This window comes from Acanthisitta chloris, unplaced genomic scaffold (genome assembly GCF_000695815.1).
Source record: "Acanthisitta chloris isolate BGI_N310 unplaced genomic scaffold, ASM69581v1 scaffold1969, whole genome shotgun sequence".
Lineage (NCBI taxonomy): Eukaryota > Metazoa > Chordata > Aves > Passeriformes > Acanthisittidae > Acanthisitta > Acanthisitta chloris.
The window spans coordinates 16,261-38,508 of NW_008689573.1; the positions used below are offsets into that span (position 1 = coordinate 16,261).

Below are 22,248 nucleotides of genomic sequence, written 5' to 3' on the forward strand. Positions count from 1 at the left end.
GGTGTCCCTGCCCATGGCAGGGGAGCTGGAACTAGATGATCTTTAAAGTTTCTTCCAACTCAAACCATTCTATAATTCCATGAAAATATTTCTTGAAACACCTGGCTCCAGAGGGGTCTTTCAAAAAGGGTAGTATTTGCCATGCCTACAGCTTAGCAGCGAGTCTTTATTGAAAACTGAAATATGTCAAGGCAAAATTAAAAGCAGACATTTTATCTATCAAGTAGATGTCAGCACACTAAACTAACTGCACCATAGTGTTTGTGACATTCTCTCCAATCTTTTAGGCATTTTCTCAACAAACAAGAAAATATAAGCACCAAAATGAAAGAAAGATATGAACAAAGGATACCTATTCCTCCCCACTGAGCAACACAGAAAAAAACACCACAGCATATTACAGCTCACAATGCATGTTTATTATTAGAGATGTTTACAGAAAAGTCTGCGAATTACTGTTAGCCTAAGACTGACAATTGGGGTGGGGGATGATTGTTTATGGCTTTGTCTTTTGAATTATTTAAAAAGTCACAAAACCGATTTAAGGGGCTATTTCAGTCTTATTAAAAAAAGTTCAATTCACAGGTAAAGGAGAAGGTTCTTTCATGAGTAATTTAGTAACTACGACCAAATAGGGTGTAAAACTTGGCAGGGTTTTTGCCACACACACATCTTGTTCCACGCTGAAGTTCACGGAGAGGCTGGAAAGGTATGCAGAGGCTTTTTGCTCCCATGGATGGGGCACCAGGCTCAACATCTTGATCCCTGAAATAAAAGCATATTCATAAATAAATACTTTTATTAAAAAATAAAGGTGCAATAAAAGTGTATTATACATAAAATCTCAAACCCACACTAATTAAAGTTTCAGAACTAAGGGAGTAAATATATTGAATTATGCAGGACAGCAAGAGTCAAGGCTGAGGACTGTATGCAAATGTTATACCTAAAGGCATCTTGCATTCCTGTTTTATATTCAAAACATTTTGATTTTAATCTTGGTAGATACTCTCCAGTTCAGTTATATTTTACCTGGCAGTGGTCTTCTTGATCCAATCCTCACACTCAATTTCCCCACAAAAAGGGATTTGTACAATCTGAAGGGAGGAGAGGAGGGGAGAGAAAAAACCCAACAGTTACACATCTAAAAGAATCATCTTTGTCTCTGGAAGATTCCTAAACCTTCAGATCTCATATACACTCAAATTAGGAAAAGTTCCAATTGTTACAATTAAATTTTAATAACACTTTTTCATCAGAGAAATAGATAAGCAGTCATCCCTCCATAGTGCCACATAGAAAACCCTAAACCACCCAAAGCAGCATTTAAATTTAAATTGAATTTTTTTCAAACCAACACATCATCTTTCTGTAGAAAGTACACTGTTTTCTCCTGAAATGCTCTGGTTTTTCCTGAAAAGTTTAAGACTTTCTAAACCATAGAACAAATGCTCACTTGCACACTGCAGGACAGTGCTTTCCTAATGAAGTTTCCGTTTTAATTCTGTTACTATGAATTTTCATTTTTTCTGAACAAGACATATTTTAAGAAAAATATTTTACATATTTTAAGAAAACAATCACCAACAGCACATTTTTCTTGTGGGTGGGAGTGTGTGGTGTGCAGTTTCCTGCTATTTCCTTCAGTTAGCTTAACTGAAGAAAATTGAGAAAGAAAAGTTGAAATGATACGGTCATACACTCTTAACTATTGTAACAAATCTCTTTTCCCAAGTTCTATATTCAATGCAACTGACTTTTTTTTTCATTTTTAATGGACCTTCACAGAGAAAATTCAGTTTGCTACTAAAAAGTAGCATTACTGTTAAAATGATATCCCCTACACACACTTGAACACTCATGTAATGGTAATAGCTGAGGGCATCAACAACTACTAAATTCAGCCTTCACAGTCATTTTAATTCTATTCATCTATCCAGTCTGTGGCTCCATTCCCTACTGAAGACAATCTCTTATCTAAACTTCAATACTTTTTCACAGATGTCTAGATCAGTAGAGCTCAGTCATCCACACCATGCACTATTCTATGAACCCAATGGCTTCTACTCGGGTCATAAAGGTAAAACTACTTTGACGTAAATAGTTTGTACTTTAAACTCTTACATGGACCCTATTATGAGGCTTAACAAGTGTTTTGTCACTGTTTGCATTAGAATAATGACAGTAAGGTTATTGTAACCTGAATAAAATGTTTACATTAATCTCTCTTTATAGCATACTATGATAAAAATATCACACTTTATATGCAAATTACCAAATTGCATCATTGTAAGTCACTTAATGGCACCCTGTCATCTCTGGCATAGAACTAAATGCTGAATGGTGGTAACATAAACACTATATTCAGTAAATACCATATTTTAGAAAGAGAAGAAAGCAGCCGTGTATCACAAATTTTGGGAAACCCGATTTATTTTTATGCGTCTTTACAGGAGAGGCTGCATCTGCTTGTGAAGGGAGAATTCCATAAAACCCACAAAGGTATTTATATACAAGCTTTGAAATTTCTAGCCCCTTCTTATTCATAAGGGACAGAAAGTGTGTTAAGGATAGAAGTAGTAAACTTCCTTACCTTTCCTGAATCAAGCTCCTTTTGAAAGTCCTCCATATTATTGGCCACCACCATATGACTTTTTAGGTCCTCGGACGCTCTAAGACAGGGGAAAAAATTTCATTCAGGTTTATGCACATAACCTCACTGGAAAGCGACCATACCCACCTTGCTACAACATCTTTTCAGGTAGTTGTAAAGACCAAAAAAAGTCCCCCCGGAGCCTCCAGGCTAAACACCTCCACCTCCCTCAGCTGCTTTCTCATAAGACTTATGCTCTACACCCTTCACTAGCTTTGTTGCCCTACTTTGGGCAACGTTAGGTCATTGGGACATTATTATCCCATGAACTATTTATGGTGCATTTGTTTATTAATACTTCATATGAGTTCACAACCTTTTATATTCTGCTTTACGAGCACAACAGGAAACGTCTATTAGTGTATGTGAAGAAGTTTCAGAGGTAGAAAACTAAATCTGACAAACAGAAAGATGGGCCTAACTTGTCTTTCTCCACAGATAAACCAATAACGTGAGAAACTCTTCTGACAGGTAAAGTGCATCTGTGATTGGCATAGCCATTTACTGTACCTCTCAATTTACCTGCTGTAAAGGTTAGCATGGATCTCCTCCAAAATCTGCTTCAGTTTATCTTCTGCTTCATGTTCAGCTAAGGTCAGTTTCTGTCCCGTGTCTCTTCTAACAGCTACAAACTGTTGGCTCTTCATGTCTCGTGGTCCCACTTCAACCCTGATTGGAACACCCTTCATTAAAAAACAAGTTAAAAGTTACAATGAAGAAGCAATTCTCAGAAGAGTTCATTTTCTATTTCTCTGGGTTTTTTTTGTTTGGTTAGTTGGTTTGGGTTTTTTGTTAAGTTTTTTTAAAACCCCAGTCTTAATATGGAATCACTTTACACATTTAAGTCTCTTTAAAAAAACCCCAGCATATATTGCACGGTTTTTGTACATATCTGTCTTTCCCATCCACACTCTCTTCACTTATGCATTATACCTTGCTTCACTAGCTTGGAGACTGTACCAGTGCAAACAGGCAAGCAATATCAAGGCACATCTGAAACTGCACTGAGACAATTATCCCAGATTTTAAAAGTCTGAACAATTAAGACTTCTATAGCAATTATAATGTTCTAGTTCATCCAATAATACATTTTAATTCTGTTTTCACAGAACACTTTGAACTGTATTAACAGCAAATAGAAAAAGTTCTGTTAAATACAGCTCTGATATCAAGATGAATTGCAAAGAATATTTGACTGCAAACAGGTAATTGCTTAAAAAGCTTTTAAGCTTCACAAACTTTGGTGGTAAGAACCATGTAATTTCTCATCTCCCATGTACCACCAGATAAAAAAAGCTTCCATTTTACTACTTGGTTAAGAGTCTACTGAGTCTCAGTTATTTTATCTACATCCTGCTAACATGTATCCCAAGCTGTACACATTCTTTCATAGGAAATGAAGAGAGTAAATGCAAATACATTTTGGTGGGTAGTTTTGAGGATTCCCCCCCACCAAGGGAAATTGAATCAGTAAGCTTATACGTTAAAACCATTCTACAGTGTTCAAGAGGTGAACAGGAGAATCAAAAGAAATGTATCAAAGCTTTCTATGCATTGTGTGCTCTGGAATCTCTTCGACTGCACAGCTTCCAAATGATTCCCTATACTTCCTTCCTGCTTATTTATGCTAAGAAGGTGAATAATATGGTAAAATCTATCTGAAGGGTGAAATTATTAACTCCTACTACAAAATGGCATGAAAAGCTCTTCAAAACCATGATTAACAAGCAATTTAAACTGAACATTCTAGTTCATGACACACAAACAGCTGTCTCCATAATTAAAACTCAGAGGAAAGTATCTACTACTTTTAATCGTAATACTCCTTTCCAGGGAAAGGAGGATGCCTAACAGTCCCTCAGGAAGACTTCCTAAGAAAGCAACAGAACTAAGAGCAGACGTTATAAAAGTACCACCAATGACTTGGCTCTTTTAGGAGGTAACATCAGATATCTGCTAACATATTGAAACTAACTTTAAATTCAGAACCAAAATGTGATCCCATAACATCACTCAACACATCATTCAATTTCTAATTACCAACATTTCATTCTGCTCACTAATTTTGTTTTATGGGTTTTTTTTAAATGCCTCTTATGTTTGACAAAGCAGAACTGTTCCTCAACTACTATAGTAGGGGAACATAGTAGTTTGGAAAAAAAAAAATTGCTCCTTTCTTTGCTGGTCCTGTACAGGTTTATCCTCCCTGTTCCACTGTGTGCACAGAAGGCACTGTTGTGAGCCTGGAGACACTTAGGTATTAGTACAATTTTTTAAACATGCAAGTAACTTATGCTATTAATTTAATCTTCTAGGTGTATAAATTGAAGTCTTGGAAGTTAAAAAATCAGTACTGACATGTAAATCCCAAGCAAACAGAACAAGTCTCGGAAAACATCTTTATTTGTTAATGAAAGTGATCACTGATTATCAGGCAGCAATTCTTCATTTAGAGAAAATATTTGCCTTCAGAATACAAGGCATGCATAACATGCCTCATGCATACCCCCCACATACAGGCTTCAAAACACCTCCTGGAAAGAAATGTACCTTAAGTTCCCAGTGGTTGAACTTCCACCCGGGTGAATAGTTGTCTCGTAAATCAGCTCGGACACGGATGTTCGCACTAAGCAGCCTACTACGATAGTCATTACATTTCTTCAATAGAGCCTCTCTGTCCTCTTCAGAAAGGGAATTTGTGATACCACAGGGAATAATTACAACCTGCAATATAACATGGCATGTACTTTACCTTACAAGAAAAAATGAGCTACAGGTTATTAAAAAAATTGTGGTCCTAAACTGAAGTAATTTCTTTCAAGTTCTCAGAAGTAAAGGATGCATTTACCTTTTCATAGTAATGACACAGATAACACTGTTTTAAATGGATGGACTATCAAAGGGAACTTGTCCACCACAAGCACCCTAATGATTTGTATTAACTTTATACGGCACACTCTGTAATTAGCTAACACCCATCCCCTGTTCAGTCTTCCAGCTGTCCAATATGAAATGCTCATGAATTCCAAGACAACAAAGGAACAAAATGGTAGTTTAAGGCATTTTTACACACCTGAATAGAGGCTACACGAGGTGGGAGCACTAATCCCATGTTATCTCCATGAATCATTGTCATTACACCAATAGTTCGAGTTGTCAAGCCCCAGGAATTCTGATAAGCAAATTGTTTTTCTCCTGGTCTCTTGGGATCTTCAAATACAATTTCAAACATCTTTGAGAAATTCTGCCCAAGATGATGTGATGTTGCTCCCTGAAATAAGTGCACAAAGAAAATTCTACTCAACAGAAAGGTAACTCTATCAAACATCAGTTTCAATCATTCATCTTGCTGTATTACTGGAAAATGATTCTAATAGATAAATACCTGGATAGCTCTTCCACTGGCAGATATAAATGCCTCTAAAGTGGTTGTATAATCACCCCCAGCAAATTTCTCCTTCTCTGTCTTTCTTCCTTTCACAACTGGTATTGCTAGGAGATCTTCATACACTTGAGCATACAGATCAAGTATCTGCAAAACCTATGATGAACATACTGTTTTAAGACCTACTCAGTATTTTGCATTTCTTACATCATAAAATATTTCTGTATGACTGAGTCTGAAATATTAAAAATTCAACACTTTCTCAAGGTTGTGTTTAAAACCTACGATTTCTTCAATTACTTTAGACTTTGAGTCTACTATAAATTATGACAGAAAACAAGAAGAGTCACAGCAGAAATGCCAGTCCAACAGTTATATTGACTTCCAGTTCCATCTAGAAGTCTGAGCATCTGCTTAATAAATAAAGATATGCCATGACACTCAAGGAAAAGTCTGTCTTTTGGGCATATAAAGTGTTAAAACTTCTAGCAGTTAACATGTGAAAGCATTATTTTGATTTTTAAGGAAAGTTAAATTTAAGGAAAATAATTTTTAAGGAAAGGACTCTACATATCACACTCTTCAAACTCCCCATATTGTTTGTAGAGACTAAAGCCTCAGACATGGATTACATCTGAGAAGAAAATGGATTCTAGTACACTTGGCATTTTTCATGAGGGCTCCCAAAGAAAAGAAGAAAGATTTCTATGAGGTCCCAGTAAAAAGATTTGTTTGTGTTGCTATAGAGTAAGGTAAATTCCTAAAAGCAAAAGTGCCAGTGCATTTGCTTTTTACCTCCTGTGCTGCTTCTTCATACGTTGCAAATGCTGTATGCCCCTCTTGCCAAAGGAACTCACGAGTGCGAAGGAAAGGCTGGGGATGTTTGAACTCCCAGCGCTGAAGGGGCAGAAATAAATGAACTGAACACTATGATTAACACACCAAAGTGTCAAATTATTGTTTACAATTATGTTTATAAGTATTAGAAAATTCTCAAATGCTAAAAAGTCCACTATTCACAGATTTCTACTTAATATAATCAGCATTATCCATTGATAAAGAATGCTTTATCAAAAACAGTGAGAAAAACAAATCATATAAACCACATTAATAGTTTTGTCATGAAATATGTGCTAAGTATCATCATGCCAAGTCCACATTGTATAATTGTCCTAGACCGTGCTTATTATAACTACTATGCAATTATGTACAGACATACCACAACACTGCACCACTGATTAAGCTTGATAGGAAGATCCCTGTGTGACTGCACCCACTTTGCATAGGAAGGATACATGACTGTAAAAAGAAAGCAACTTTGGGTCTATGCACAATACAGATATTTCATTGTCAAACCTTTCCTTTTGCTACATATAAGCTTAACATGCTCTGCTGTGACAACTATGCCTTTATGTTTAATTCTCTTTAAAACACATTTTTTTACTTAATACATTATATTTTCACAGGAGGATTTTCACTTCCTCCCAAGTCTCTGCAAAGTAGCTTGCTTGCTGCTGGTCAAAGTACAATTCAAAGCTTATTATTTAATGACAGTATGTTTGAGTCAGTGGCTTACAGTATGTCAATACATCTGGGTTCACAAACAGGAATTCACTGACCTCACGATTTCCGGATGCTATACTAGACCTGACTCAAATAAAAACTTAGCCAGCCTCAGGTCTTAAAATACTTGTTTAAATTACTCAGAGAAAATTTTAGTAAAAGCTCATTTCACATCTATAGTCAAAGTACATGCAAAACTGAAGGGAATTATAAAACCACTATAAAACAAATAACCAAATCTACTTTTCAGAGATAGCAAAACAGTTTTCAAGATATTAATGAAAGAGATTCCTGAAGTGTGCACTTTCTAAAAAAGTCTATTTAAGGGAACATATAGTGTTGTGAGATTGGCTATAAGCAGCAGCAAAAAGAGGAAATTTTGATAAGGAGTTAAAGAAAACATCCTAAAAAATGTGAGTTTCCACTTTTCGAAAGGGACTCCTGTCTATCAGCTACACTGTATCTGTAACTGTTCTTCACAATCAAACTACATGGAAAAAGGTCTACCTGTTTCACTTGTGGGACGTATAGCAATTGGTTCAGCCAGTTCTGTTTTCCCGGATCTTGTGACCCAGGCAACCTAAAAGAAAGACAAAAGATCAAACAAAACAAGTTTAAAAAAACCCCAAACAAGCAACCAAAAAAAAAAAAAAAAAAAAAAAAAAAAAAAAAAAAAAAAAAAAAATCGAACTTTCTTTCATACTCAGCTGCAAACTAAGTGTTTGGGTTTTCTTGTAGTCAGATTAAACAAAGTTTTGATATGTACCTCAGGAGCAAAGTCAGCAATATGAGACTTTTCTGTCTCCAGGGCAGCCTGGGACACAAACATGGGGAAGTAACAGTTTTCCACTCCGAGTTTCTTGATCTCTGCATCGAAGAAGTCTTTGATAGCTTCCCAAATGGCATGAGCCCAAGGACGAAGAATGTAACAGCCACTCACATCGTAGTATTCAATCATCTCTGATTTTGTGATCACCTTTCAAAAGATTAAATACTGGAGTTTCAATTTATACACAAAGAACATTCAGTAATTCAAGTCCGTGACATGCAATTCAAGAAAAGTCTCCTGTTTTAAAGAATTTGTGCTCAAAAGGTTAGCAACTAAGATATACTTTAAGATCACTTGTGCTACCCAGAGAAAGTTAAGCAGGAACATTAAGTTTAATAATAGATCTGAATAACTTAACTAAAACTGAATTTAATGAATCCAAGAGACAGTAGTGGATTTCCAGTATCAACAGATACTAACTTTTAATAAAACCCCCAAAGTTGTGAAATTCCTATCATTTCACTGAAGTTTTGCACTCTTAATCAAAGTGGAATTCATGTATAAATAAAGAAAATCATATATGTATATTATATATATGGAGTCATTGACATTCATCCTTTTTACAGCTTCGTAAATTAATTCAGATCTTTAATCCAGGCACTTGTATTTAAGACCACAATAGCAATGTAAGATACAGAATCATGCAAATACCTTGCTCTGTACTTTAAAAAAAACCAAAATAGAAATATAAGATATAAATCCAAAACAGACCTTGATTTATAAGGTAATGAAATAATCAATTCAAACTGATGGACACTTACCTGAGAGAACCACTCTGAAAGATTTTCTTCTTTTTTAGCTTCCAGACCCAACCTGCAGTATTAGAAAAGAACCAGATTTGTGCTGTACAGCTTTTACCAGAGGAATTTATCCTAAACTTTTATTTTTATTTTTGGTGGGGGGTGCAGAAAAAGAGGGTATGGATCAGAACATTTTAACTTTACTTCAGAAAGCTAACTTTTGACTGGTAGGAATTTATAGTATTTCTTTACCTTGGCTAAAAGAATATTTGGTAGAAACATCTCAGTTTCTTTTGTACTGTTTGAACCCTTCTAATTCTCACCATGGTTGTATCAAAGAACCTCACAATGATGCATACAAAAACCCACTCACCTCCAGTAAGAACCTAAGATTAACCAGACCTCTGTGTAAGCTGTTTTACTCTTTATATTAAACACTTCCTACCTAGCCAGTGACTACAATTTCAGAAAGATATGCAACTTGAATTCACCATTCATGCAAATGTCAGTCACACTGTTCAAGACCAACCCTACCAGTAAAATAAAGATAACCAATAAAACTGCAAGACTCTAAAGAAGGTTAAACTCACCAGACTCAAATGACAGTAGACAAAAATCAAGTTTGTGTATCTCTACAAAAAAAGGTTTTATTGGTGGAAAATATATTTTTCTGGCATCATTCCTATACAAAATAACCACATGTCTGTCTCTAATATGTGATTTATATATGAAACAGGAAATAAATAGTGCTGCATAATACACGCTTAAGAAAGACTCCTAAACTTTCAGCGTGGAATCAGGAGAGGGGATGCACAGCAAAGTTCCACCACCACCAACAGCAGTGCCTTCCTCTGGATTGGGTATACTTTTCATGGTGCTCATAATAAATATTTTGGAAATCCTGGTACAATGAAATAAGCATAAGGGTTTGGGTTTTATTTCTCTACGGTTTATATTGAGCAAGACACAGCAGCACATCTGCAGAAGCAAATAATGAAGCATAGCAGGTTCTTAATGAGGTACAACTGACACTATATAAACTTTGGTAACTTGCTTTTGGCTTGATCATAAATATGAACACAGTTATTTTGCAAATATCCATACTTTCAAGTGAAATGAGACACCTATGAAACTCTAAATCTGAATAGAGGTAAAGAGTTAAGGTTTCTGTCCAATAAGAGTAAAGATTGTACCCCTACCTGGTTTGTTTCTTAGGGCCTTGACCCTCTCCTGATCCATCTGAGGAGCGCTCATTACCACTCTGTCCTTGCAAAGGTTCTTTTTTAGGGCCATCATTTTGCTTCTGTTGCTTACTCTGCTTTTCAGACTTGTTATCTTTTTCTTTCTTCTTCTTGTCTTTGTCATCTATGCCACTAGCAGAAACTGGTTTATAGTCAACTCCTGCAACAGACTTATACTGGGCCTTCAGTTGAAGAAGTTCCTTAACAGCTATATCTATCTTTTCCTTGAATAGCAAAAAGAAAAAGAAATATATAGAGAAATCACAGGCGTAATATGGGTCTATCAAAAAGGGAAAAAAAGAAAAAAGTATCTGTGCATGGCATTATGACCATTCACATAGTGTTGGGGGAAAAATATCTGCAAAAGCCAATATTTACCTTTAATGTGTTAAGGTTTTAAGGTTCAGGAATAATTTTATAAGTAGCTGTCAGATCTCAGAATTCAAATGCTGCCTATTCTAAATGTGCACAATCACAGTGAATTTCAAATAGATTTTAGATTTATATACATATATTACATTTTTGTATTACAGTATTATGTTTTTACCTTTTCTGCTTTTTCTGCTTTTAGCTTCCTAACTTCATCTCCTTGAAGAGCTACTTTGCTATACAGGGCTTTAGCTTCAGGAGTGTCTGGACCACTGGGTACTGCGTTTGATGCCTGAGGCAAAGCACCTTGAGCTACTGGTGGATGTCCTGGCTTGTAGTCCTGCCCAGTCTTTTCCTTGTAGTCAGCTTTTAGAGCAAGAAGGAGTTTTACTGCTTCATCTACTTCATCCTATATGGAAGACAAATAGCAAGACATACTGGTGAGAATTAAAGACAGAACTGACAAGAAGCACTGGTTTCCAGGCTAAGAAGATAAAATTTCCATCTAGCAATAAATAGTGCTCCATAATTAGTGTAGGACTAAAGCAATAGCTCTTCCTTACGCAACAGGAGAGTGCTTGAGAGCTGTCACATTGTACCAGGAATGTTCCCCTAGCCCATCTGGCCAGTATAACCTGTTAATAATTGCAGTAGAATCTACACTAAAAAATACAGAAAAGAGCTTAAAAAAAAGCAAAAAACCTCAACCAACCCCCCAAAAAACAATGCAACATCAAAACTGATTCAGCAAGATAGAAATATAAGCAGAAAAAACCCAGCAGCTCCTGCAAACCTATACGTTTGTCTCGTGTTCTTTTCCACAGCTATCACTGAATTTGTCAAGTTTTGAAAAGTCTTGCTATTGCTGCAGTACACTAGATACTTTTATAGTCAGTTGTCCCAAATACAACAAGAGAAAGTATAATACATTAAAAATTTGTGCAAGGTTGACATCTGCTATGTTTGTGCCTATTCATCTAGATATGAGATGGTAAGTTTGACTTTCTACACCAGCTGAATTTAGAATTTGTATCTCAGAGTGAAGAAAGCATTCATCATCAGAGTAGTCTTGCATGGCATTATTAGACCATGGATAAAAGGGAGTTTGATCGTTTCTTGGTTAAAGATTTCCCCCCAGTGGCAATTACAGCTGTTTACTCTCCTATTACTGTTATACCTTGGAAGCTTTCTCTGCTTTGAGTCTGCGTACCACTTCCCCTTGTTCAGCTACACGATCATAAAGTGCTTTGCCATCCACTGAGCTACAGGTTGACAGGTTATTGCAGCATACAGAAGATGGAAGGGCAGTAGAAGATACACAAGGAGGAGCTGAAGGTGGATTTCCAGGCTTGTACTCTTGACCTGTCTTTTGTTTATATTCTGCTTTTAGACTGAGAAGAATTTTTACAGCCTCATCTATTTGTTCCTAGAGCAAGAAAGAAAAAACAGCAGTTGTAGATAAAGGTAGAAACAACAGAGATGTAAAACAATAGCTAAGATGACACAACCTTTACTAGAATGGCACTAACAGCTGTTGTGGTAAAACCTCTAGAGCTACCTTGTTAGTGTAAGTTGTCATCATTGAGTTCTATGGTAAAACTTTTTAGCCAGAATACCTAGGGCTTGCACATCAAAGGACTGAATCAGGCAGTATATATAAGTGCTGATTTCTATGCCATGAAAGCCTCCCATTTAGGTGGCCTAGTCCCCTCCACTTAGAGCAGTCTGTGAGTTGTACATTGGAGAATAGCAGCAAATACTCAGACTGAATAAAGCATGGTTATTCTATCATGATCAAATAACTCCCAGATTTACTACTGCCATTCTGGCTTTAAGTTACAGCCCTTTTTTTCAATTTACTGGGTATATTCTGCTTCACATATCTTGCATCACTAAAAAAGAACTTACTTATTCACCATGCACTATCACAGAACTCGTTAAGTCAGCCATACCATCAGCTTAAGAGAATTTGGGAAAGTACTTCATGGTACTTGCTTATATTTTGCTCAAGTTTCACAAAACCTGTAATTAGGTTTTAGTCTAAACTGAAGATATTGTTCCACTCAGAAATATCTACTGCTAGTACACCTTTGATGCTTTCTCCAATTTAAGTCTGCGGACCACTTCGCCTTGTTCAGCTACTCTGCTGTACAGAGACTTGCTGTCTACTGGACATGGGGATGGAAGAGTAGAAACAGGAGAAGACTGAGGAGAGACAAAGACCACAGGTGGGCTTCCAGGTTTGTACTCCTGGCCTGTCTGTTGTTTATATTCTGCCTTTAGAGATAAAAGTATTTCCACAGCAGCTCCTATCTCATCCTGAAAGAGAAAGGAAGGGGCAGAAAGAGGGAAGAAAAGAAGATATAGAGACATAAGATGTTCAAATGTACCATAAATACTTTCACAGAATGACCTGCAGTTTATGTGCACTTGTTCCATTTTATTAGCTATTTAGTAGAATTATTCAGGGAAATTTTCTCTACTGGTTTCCTATTTTATTTTCCCGTTAAGGGATACACAACCCTAACTGCCCTAGGTAAAATTATAATAATAAATTAGTTTATATTTTCCCACTTATTTAGATTTTATGATGCCACCAAGACACTACAATCAACATTATTTAACCACTAGGCAAAGTGTGTAATTTTCCATTTCTTCTTGTTCTGCATTAAAAAGAATGGAAAGAACACAGCTAATAGTAGCTATGTTTTGTATAAACAGTTACAGAGAGGAAGATGTCTCAAAAATATCTGTAGGGTTTGGATCTTTCCTTTCTGATTTTGGGGCTTTGTTTTGTTTTTAAGGTATAAATAGCAACAAGTCAATCCTACAAAGTCACATAATTTGACCACATTGAGTTAAATAAATAAATGCTGCAGGGCCTTTTAACCCAAAGGACCAGATCTGAATACTTATCAACTCATGCTGTGGGGTGAATCCTGTCCACATTTCAGAGCAGCAGACTAAGAAATAAGGGAATTCACTTGCATCTTTATGAATATTAACACAAACTTTGTCATACAAATCTAGCAAAAGAAGTAAGTATTGGAAAACAGAACAGAGCCCAGTCTGAATGATGATCATAATGAAAACACGGATCCACAAGCACCTATTCACCTCCACAGACAGAGGACAATGGGCTATGCAAACCCAAACAAAAGAAATATAGTCTAATTAGTCACCTTAGATGCTTTCTCAGCTTTCAGTTTCCGGACCACTTCTCCTTGCTCTGCTACTTTGTCATACAGAGCTTTACTGTCCAGGGTACCAGAAGTCTCAAGCTTTGATGACTGTGCTGTTACAGATACTGGAGGATTTCCAGGCTTATACTCCTGGCCTGTCTTCTCTTTGTATTCTGCTTTCAAGGCCAGCAATAATTTCACAGCTTTATCAATATCTTCCTTTGCTGCCTTCTTAGCTTTCAAGTCACGAACTACATCACCCTGTGCAGACACCCTCTTGTAAATGGCCAGGCAATCTTCAGATACAGTACAGCTTGGAGTAGAGGTGTGACCAACAAGTGGAGTAGATTTTCCTTTTATAGCTGAACCAGCCTTAAAAAAAACGAAAACCAAAAAAAGCCAAGTATTCAGCATGATAATCTGGTACAGGAATAGATGCACAGAAATACATTTTATGGCACCTTTCTAAACTGCAAGTTTACCTCTTTCTTTGCAGTTTCAGCTTTGGTCTTCTCTTTTGACCCAGATGTTGGCATTTCCTTAGTGTGTCCATCAGGGATGTAAATCAAAATGCATGGGGCATCTTTACAGCTGTAAGGACTATATAAAGATTTATAGAAAACACAACAATAAAGGAAATACAAGATACATACAAAATGTCTATTGAAACAAGTGTTCTAATCTTTCTAAAAGATGCTCTCACACAACTGCAAGTTTATCTTTGTATGCAACTGTAGTTACCCAAATTTACATAATTAGGGATCTGCACTGATTCCAGTGACATACAAGTTTATTTTATAATATTTATATGTTTATGCTGTAATAATTGCAGTGTGGATGTTTGATAGCTTGCTAAAGTGTTACAATTAAATAATATGTGCACACTCTAATTAGGAAATGCCTATTTTATTCTGTAGCATTGTTCCTTAATTTCTATACTTTGAATAACAGGGAAACAGTGATCTCTTTACTAAGTTCAAGTTAGCTGGAGTGCATCAAAAGTGCAATATACTTGGCTTAGACAGTTCAAAGGGGCAGAAATGTACAAGCTAGAAGCCATGCAGACCACAGAAATATTCCACAGAAAGGTCAGGGGAAAATACTTGCAGACAATGTGACTCTTGCCAATGTGTGTGTGAAAACATTAAAGCACAGCAAGCTAGAGCAAATTCTGTGTAGTGTGTTTAGGTCATTCTTAGGTAGGTTACCTCACTGGCTCATAGGGCTGATCACAAATAAAGAATCCTCTCCTCTGCAGTTGGATGATGTCTCCTTTTTTCAACTCCTTAAGGCAAGGATCACCTAACATCAATTCTTCTTGCTGTAAGTGTTAACAGAAATCAGTACATGTCTAACAGAGCACAAGAAATAGTAAGGAATACAATGGAGCTCTAGAATGATACTGGTGATTTTCTCATTTTGGAAGTGTTGAAATATTAGTTAGTTCCAGGGGCAACAGAACAAGTACTAGCAAGAAGATGCTGTATCAAGACAAATATTCAAACTATTGGTCCCAAATGTGTAAGAGCCAGGTAACACCTGAGAATAAACATGAGTCAAATTTTGATTCTGAAATTATGAGAGATTAAATGGAAACACGGAAACTAGATACACCAGCATGATTTACGTGTTTGACAAATGAAACACTTAAATCAAAAAAGAACAAATAGAAATACTGAATGTGGAAAATAAAAACCCTAAACAAAAATCCCCAAACACGAAGCTTTGTGGAGTAAAGGCAACAAAATGATAACTCACCTTGCTATTTTGGTTGATATATTGCTTGAAGTCTTCATCTTTACCCAGTACTGGCTTAGTGATCAGATGCTCATAATTAACACAGACGGTTGGGATGAGAGGTGCACGTGGAGTTTCTGCTAACCAAGTGATTTTAGTTGTTTTTTTGAAGTCCTTATTATCTAAATTCAACTTAGCATCGATGGACACAATTTTTCCACTTGAATTTCTACAGGAAAACAGAAATAGTAAGAGGAAAGCCTAAATGTGATCAGTTCTGATTCAATACAACAGATCATCTACAGATTCACTGAAAAGAAAGTGTTCAGAGTTCAGTTTTGAAGTGAGATGTAGAAAATCAAAGACTATATTCACTAGAAAATGAAACAGTGTATTTACTCCTGTTGAAGACTCATTTGATTTTGTTTTCTTAAATATCAAGGTACAGTAAAAAACATGGGGAAAAAAATGTCTACATATTTATTCCAGCTCACCCCATTCTGCCACTGTCTCAACATAGCTATTGCAAAGATACTGTGATGACACTAATAGTCTCCTTCACCACCTCAATAGTTCCACAACTGAAACTCTGACAGGTTTAGTTTCTTAGTATGCAAAAGTAGTATTTATTACAGGGTGAAAGTTACTAAAATTCCAGGCAGGTTTTTTTCTGTTTGAAAAAGCTGTTTCACAGTGGAAACAGATTACTGCAGAAACATGGATGAGAGGGACGCGCAGGATCAGGACTGACTAGCGAATTCAGACCTGAATCTGAAAATTTGTTTTGTGTCTGTTTCAATCTGAAATTGAAGTTTTGTGTCATATTTCAAAGTAAATATCTGTGTACAGAATCACAGGATGGACATATATGGCCAACCATTAATATTTTACTGTTACAAGTTTCCTCTTAAAACAAAAGCACCAATAAGCTGAAAAGCAAAATTGAATTTCATCTCCCAGTGAACCAGTTACCTGTTTAATTTGGTGATGATAATATTGCCCCAATTTATGAATGTAACCACCTCTCCCTCTGTCAAGGTCTCTGCATCTGCACCCTCGATCAGGACTCTGGAGCTGTACCACACAGGTTTCAACCCAACATCGGCATTCTGTGAATAATGAGTTCAATTCCAAAGGATAGATTGTTATTATAGAAGATAACTAAAGCTAATGCAGTGCTAAAACACTGCTTTATTTACAATACAAGACAGAAAGATAGAAGGTGGACAGTAACAGTAATGCAAAGCTCCAGTGTTCTTCTACAACTCCTCAGTTTCTTGTTCACAGGTGTTGCATGAGTTCCTCTGACCGTACACTTAAAACATCCTATCTTCTATCAAATACTAGCTCCAGCAGCACTGCTAGCATATGCCATTTCCTTAAGATCCACACATCTTTAAGATCTCACAGGTAAAACCAAAGTTTTTTTCAAGTTTCCATTTCGCTATGCAAATTCCCTTCAAAACTAATTTCACAAATCTCATTTTTGCTCTTTTATATAGTTAATATGGAAACATATATGGAGCTTCTTCCAGCTGCATAAATCTTTAAAGATAGAAACTGGAACTACCTCACTCATATCACTAAAAAGATTCAGCTTTAAAACATCTCAGTAATCAAGATAAACTATTTTCTTTTTTAAAAAGCAGACAGCTGGGAGTTCAGACTTTTTCAGCTGGTCAGGGGTTTGCAATTTGTTTCTTCTGGTCAGTATTTATTTAATTATATACTGGAGAGAGGATTTATTACTGATATCCAAGTTTCAACGTGCTGGTTTGCATCACACCAAATTTCAGACTTGTTGACCTTTGAAGACTCACAATTCTCCTTACTTTTGCTCAAAACCCATTCCCTTGTTATCAGCCATGGGGAAGAGAGCAAACTAGATGCCCACCTCGCAGTTACAAAAAATGTCTACAGGAACACTCAAGAGCAAGAAAATCAAAACAAAGAAATGAATCAAAGCCTCAGCAATATTCACTTGTTTCTTAGTCTAAGTGCATATGTCTAAGAGATGCTTTCAGTGAAGCTTATGCACAATTTGAGATGCTACACTCAAAAAAAAGCATTTTTTGTTAATTGAAGTGACAAAAAAAATTGTATCAGTAACACATTCCCCTTTCTTAAGAGGTATTACACTGTTTACTGCATACTAAGATTAGCAAATTAGCAAGGTCGTACCTTTTGGTAATAAGTATTTCCTATACAAATTTAAAAGTCATATTAAAATAATCCAGAGATTAATAGAATTAACAGGCTAATATACCACTTCTCTGCATAAGCCTAATTTTATAAACTGTTTAAAAACCATCTGTTGTGTCCCTTGCTGTTCTGGATAAACAGTGTCTACTGTTTTATACCCATAAAGCTTGAATAAAATTTTATATTTACACTTCTCTGTGAAAGTTAGTATCAAACAACAAAAAAAAAGTCTGTGCAGGATTCCGTACTTGCAATGCCTCAACTCTTCTAAAAACTCCCCAAGAGTTTTTAGTGTTCACTGCACCTTCTAAATGCACTCCACATATTTACAGAAGCAGTTCCCTGTGCTCTCTTCAATGAACAGACATGTTTAGTAGCTGCCCAGTTTCTGACAATTCTGAGAAAAAAAAAAGTACACCTTCGTTTTAGCTCTTGTTGTCTGAGCAAGTTAAAAGCAGGACTCTCCTTACTGACTGCTCCAAGCCAAGGTACTTTCCAAACTTACTGATCTGCAATACAAGAATATTGAGAGAGTAAAGCAAGAACCTTTGGATGTTTAGCTGCTTCTTTCATCTCCTCTTGAGCTTCAGGAATATTTACTGGGACCACTGCATCTTTCAGTAAAGCAGTGTACCGAGGTGCTACTGGGTCTATAACCTACAGAAAACAAATGAGGTGGATCATGAGCATATGACATTGACAGAGAAATAAGATGCTGTACAAAACAATAACCACAAACAAAAAAGGAATATTAACTGGCATTCTTTATGTTACTGCATTTTTTAATGTTTGCTTTAACATTACTTTCATCGAAAGCTATACAAAAGCAAGAAAACAGTGCTAATAATTTATAATTTCCAATCTTTACTACAATATGCTGAGTAAAAAACTATGGATTGGGTACTATTGACCCCAGAAGTAATCAAAAGCATGACCCAGTGTACTTTGATATAGTTTTACTATGCACATTGGCTATTACATCTGGACCACTTTCTCTCTAGGTGACTGAATTTAAAGCAATAATTTATCCATGCAGTTTGTTCTTTTTCCAGCAGCATAAGACCTGATCCCATACTCATTTTCCAGGCTAGTATTCCAGCAGAATCAGGGACAGACCTGGCTATAGAGAAAGCACCAATTAAGTCTGCAATTTTAATACAGACACCTTAGATACTATAATAAGGCAACACCGTAACATTGACTTCATCGGGATTTCTACAATCCAAGTTTGACAAGAAAAAGGTAGCACTAAGATGTCTTTCTATATTTTTATTGCCCATTATCAAACTCAGCTGCTGTAGTTTTTCACAGCATTTTTACACCTGACATACTGGTTTGTCAAACTGTTCAAAAGCACTTAAGTACATAATTCAAGTCAAACAGCCATCTAAGGCCAAAAGGAATATCAAAGATCTAACAGTTTAACTGGAATTTAACATAAAGGAAAACACCTGCTTTTATTAATATAAAAGTGACTTTTGTTCTTAGTTTACTCCTGCTCAAATGAAAAAACTACACAGCAATTTTAGAAAAAAATATTATCAAATTACTTGACACGAGCAAGTAAGGTAATATGATGATGCACTTCTAAGAAGTCACTTCTAAGTTAGTAGTCACTGAAGTCGGACTCCTAAATGTTAGACATACACTTCAAAAAGGGACTTGTGTATGTATCTCAAAATATAGGTGCATTATGCATATCAATATCATAATTTTGGTAGCTAAATGACTGAATTTTACAGTGTTATTATCAGGCTCTTTATTGTACTCATTAAAACTCAATCCCTCCTCAGATGACAAATGTTTAAAAAAAAGTCAGTAGCATAATTACAGGATCACACATAAAATAAAGAGCTCTCACACTGATGAACACTTTGAGCTCAGAACTACCTGTAAACAATTGTTTTTGCTCATATTGCAGATTGCAAACTATCTGCACAGAAACATGTAAATAAAATTGGCCAGCAAATATGGTGCTGTCCAAGGAGCTGAGACAGATGTCTAAGAAACTTTAAAAGGCAATTAAAAAAAATATGAGCCCTGACAGTCCATTGTGGACTTTTTCCTCCCAAACCAGTTGTTAGTCGTAAATATATTTATGCAGCAACAGAAAGAACCAATTCATAAACCTATGTGTATATAGCACATCAAATGCAAAATACATAAAGAAATAAAAGACATGCCAGACAAGCAAAAACTATTTAAATGAACAGATCTGAGTACTCTCTAAGCAAAACCAAGCAGGAATCCCAATGCAAAATAACAGGTGTTTCCACAATCACACAAAATATGCAATCCGCATTAAAACAATTCGCCTTATTATAGTGTCCAAGCATCCGCTGCCAAAAAGCAACTAATTGTGTCAAGATGCAATATTCCTGATTTGACATTCAGTCAGAAACTTCAGCAGTGCTGGCTTTATCTCCATAGGCAGGATATGCAGCGTGTTAGTCCTTTTGCCACAGAAAGGAAACACGGCCAATGCAAGTCAAATCGAGTAAGATTTGTGTTTATGGTAACAAATAGGCCAAACCAGAAATGGGCAGCCTTTTAAAACTAGGAATAATGCATTTTCAGTGGGTTTGTAGAGCTCCTGTTATACAAGCAAATGTGTCTGTGCTATGAAGCTGCAAAATGATTAGCTTATGCTATGTAAGCTTACAGCACTGTAAGCTATATGCTAAGGTAAAAAGCATTAAGTAATACCTTCTTACAGATAGCTCGCAGCTTGAAAGCAGAAAAATGAAATGCAGTTTTCATATCAGACTTACAGCAAATACCATTATCTTTCCTCATACTACTAAGAAAGGCAAGTAAGTATTGGCATAGGAGAATCATTAGGATTAGTGCTTCTTCAGGTTTGGAAGGGGAGGACATTCCATTTTCCTGAAAGTGTGCCAAATGATGCAACATACTGCAACTGCTACTTGTTGTGATAAGCACTCCGATGAACACTGGTTTCTCTACATATCCCAGAAAGAGGATATCAGGAGTAGCATAGAATTCGAGTAAACACATACCTTTTTGTTAAAGGACCAAATTTTATCCCACTCCATATTCACAACAGATCGAGAGGAGCCCTGGAAAAAAACCCCAAACCAACCCATTAATATAAATACGCTAGCTCTTAGATTAATTTAAAATAAAGTCTTTTAAACTGCAAACCCTCTGTGGTTTGCTTTCATCAAAAGTTGTTTAGAAAGGCATCTTGAGCTTGCCAAATAAACACTTTTTAAAGTAAGAGACTTGTGAGCCCATTTTGCCAAGACCCGCAGTTAATTTTGGCCCAACCCACTGTTGAAGCAACACGCATGAAAGCAACAAACCTGCAAAAGAAGAAACCTCCCAGCAACAGGTCCTTTAACTGAAGCTTCATAAAAACTTGTCCTTACCAAGGGAGATTCAAAGAATCAGAAGAGAACACCCACCTGAGCAGCAATAAACTGTTTTAGCCCTTCAACTGTCATGCCTCTTCTTAGGACACCACGCACAGTGGGAAATCTTGGGTCATCCCTAATGGAAAAAGTTATTTCATTAGCTATGTTGTAAGTTCTACCTAATTACTTACACTGCTCAAAAACATTACTAATACTGCCGTACATCAAAGGGGAACCTTCAGTCTATTTTGCTTAATGAACTAAGAGATAGATGAGAAAACCTAACTGAGCTTTTATCCATACAAAGTGTATAGTGCAGACTTTCTCCTACTTCACCTCAGGAAGGGAAGTGATCTCTCAGTGAAGTGACTCTTTTTCTATATCTGTGCAATCTTAAGTCACTCAAAAACTGGCAAGGTAGAAGTACTGTCCCTATCCCATTCCTCTTTTCCAATAGCACCTGAATAACACAGAACCTGAAACAACAGGGATTGATTATTTCTTGCTCAACAGAAACCACAAACAGATGAGTGACAAGGACAATGTTATCTCTTGATAATGTGATAGAATTTTCTGATTTTTTTTCTTTTATGCAAGGAAATAAAAAGGCCTAATCTGAAATGTAACATGATTTGATGGGAAGAAAAATGCAACCTTGCTGAGGACCTAAGAGGAAGGCTTAGGGAAGGAGAGGTCATCATAAGATGAACTACACCTCTAGAAGAAAAAAAAAAAGGAAGGGGGAGGAGCAAGCTAGGAATTTAGCCTTCCAACACAACCAACAAATAAAACCAATCAAAAAAACTCCAAAAAACAAACAAACAAACAGAAAAAAAAGAAAAACCAAAACAAAAAAAAACCCCAACCAAAAAGCCCCCACAATTGGCACATGTAAGACAACCAGGCAGCCTAGGAACTTGCACAAAATGATGTTCTCATAGACTGAACACAGAATCACCTAAAACCAGGC

General features: G+C 36.3%; 1 protein-coding gene across 1 annotated transcript in view; it reads right to left on the reverse strand.

Annotated features, from left to right (window-relative positions):
- Positions 1-395: 395 nt before the first annotated feature.
- The window catches only part of EPRS (glutamyl-prolyl-tRNA synthetase), a 35,593-nt gene continuing 13,740 nt past the window's right edge, over positions 396-22,248 (reverse strand). The window contains exons 11-34 of the mRNA XM_009081449.1: positions 21,330-21,414; positions 20,922-20,981; positions 20,608-20,628; positions 18,448-18,558; positions 16,672-16,808; positions 15,721-15,928; positions 15,171-15,283; positions 14,445-14,562; positions 13,963-14,334; positions 11,958-12,206; positions 10,959-11,189; positions 10,370-10,635; positions 9,192-9,243; positions 8,368-8,577; positions 8,109-8,181; positions 7,258-7,337; positions 6,834-6,935; positions 6,039-6,194; positions 5,727-5,924; positions 5,204-5,377; positions 3,176-3,336; positions 2,594-2,672; positions 1,033-1,097; positions 396-765 (exon numbers count right to left, since the gene is read on the reverse strand). Coding sequence (XP_009079697.1) covers positions 615-765; positions 1,033-1,097; positions 2,594-2,672; positions 3,176-3,336; positions 5,204-5,377; positions 5,727-5,924; positions 6,039-6,194; positions 6,834-6,935; positions 7,258-7,337; positions 8,109-8,181; positions 8,368-8,577; positions 9,192-9,243; positions 10,370-10,635; positions 10,959-11,189; positions 11,958-12,206; positions 13,963-14,334; positions 14,445-14,562; positions 15,171-15,283; positions 15,721-15,928; positions 16,672-16,808; positions 18,448-18,558; positions 20,608-20,628; positions 20,922-20,981; positions 21,330-21,414 — 3,472 coding nt within the window. The 3' untranslated portion in view covers positions 396-614. The remainder of the gene's footprint in view (positions 766-1,032; positions 1,098-2,593; positions 2,673-3,175; positions 3,337-5,203; positions 5,378-5,726; positions 5,925-6,038; positions 6,195-6,833; positions 6,936-7,257; positions 7,338-8,108; positions 8,182-8,367; positions 8,578-9,191; positions 9,244-10,369; positions 10,636-10,958; positions 11,190-11,957; positions 12,207-13,962; positions 14,335-14,444; positions 14,563-15,170; positions 15,284-15,720; positions 15,929-16,671; positions 16,809-18,447; positions 18,559-20,607; positions 20,629-20,921; positions 20,982-21,329; positions 21,415-22,248) is intronic.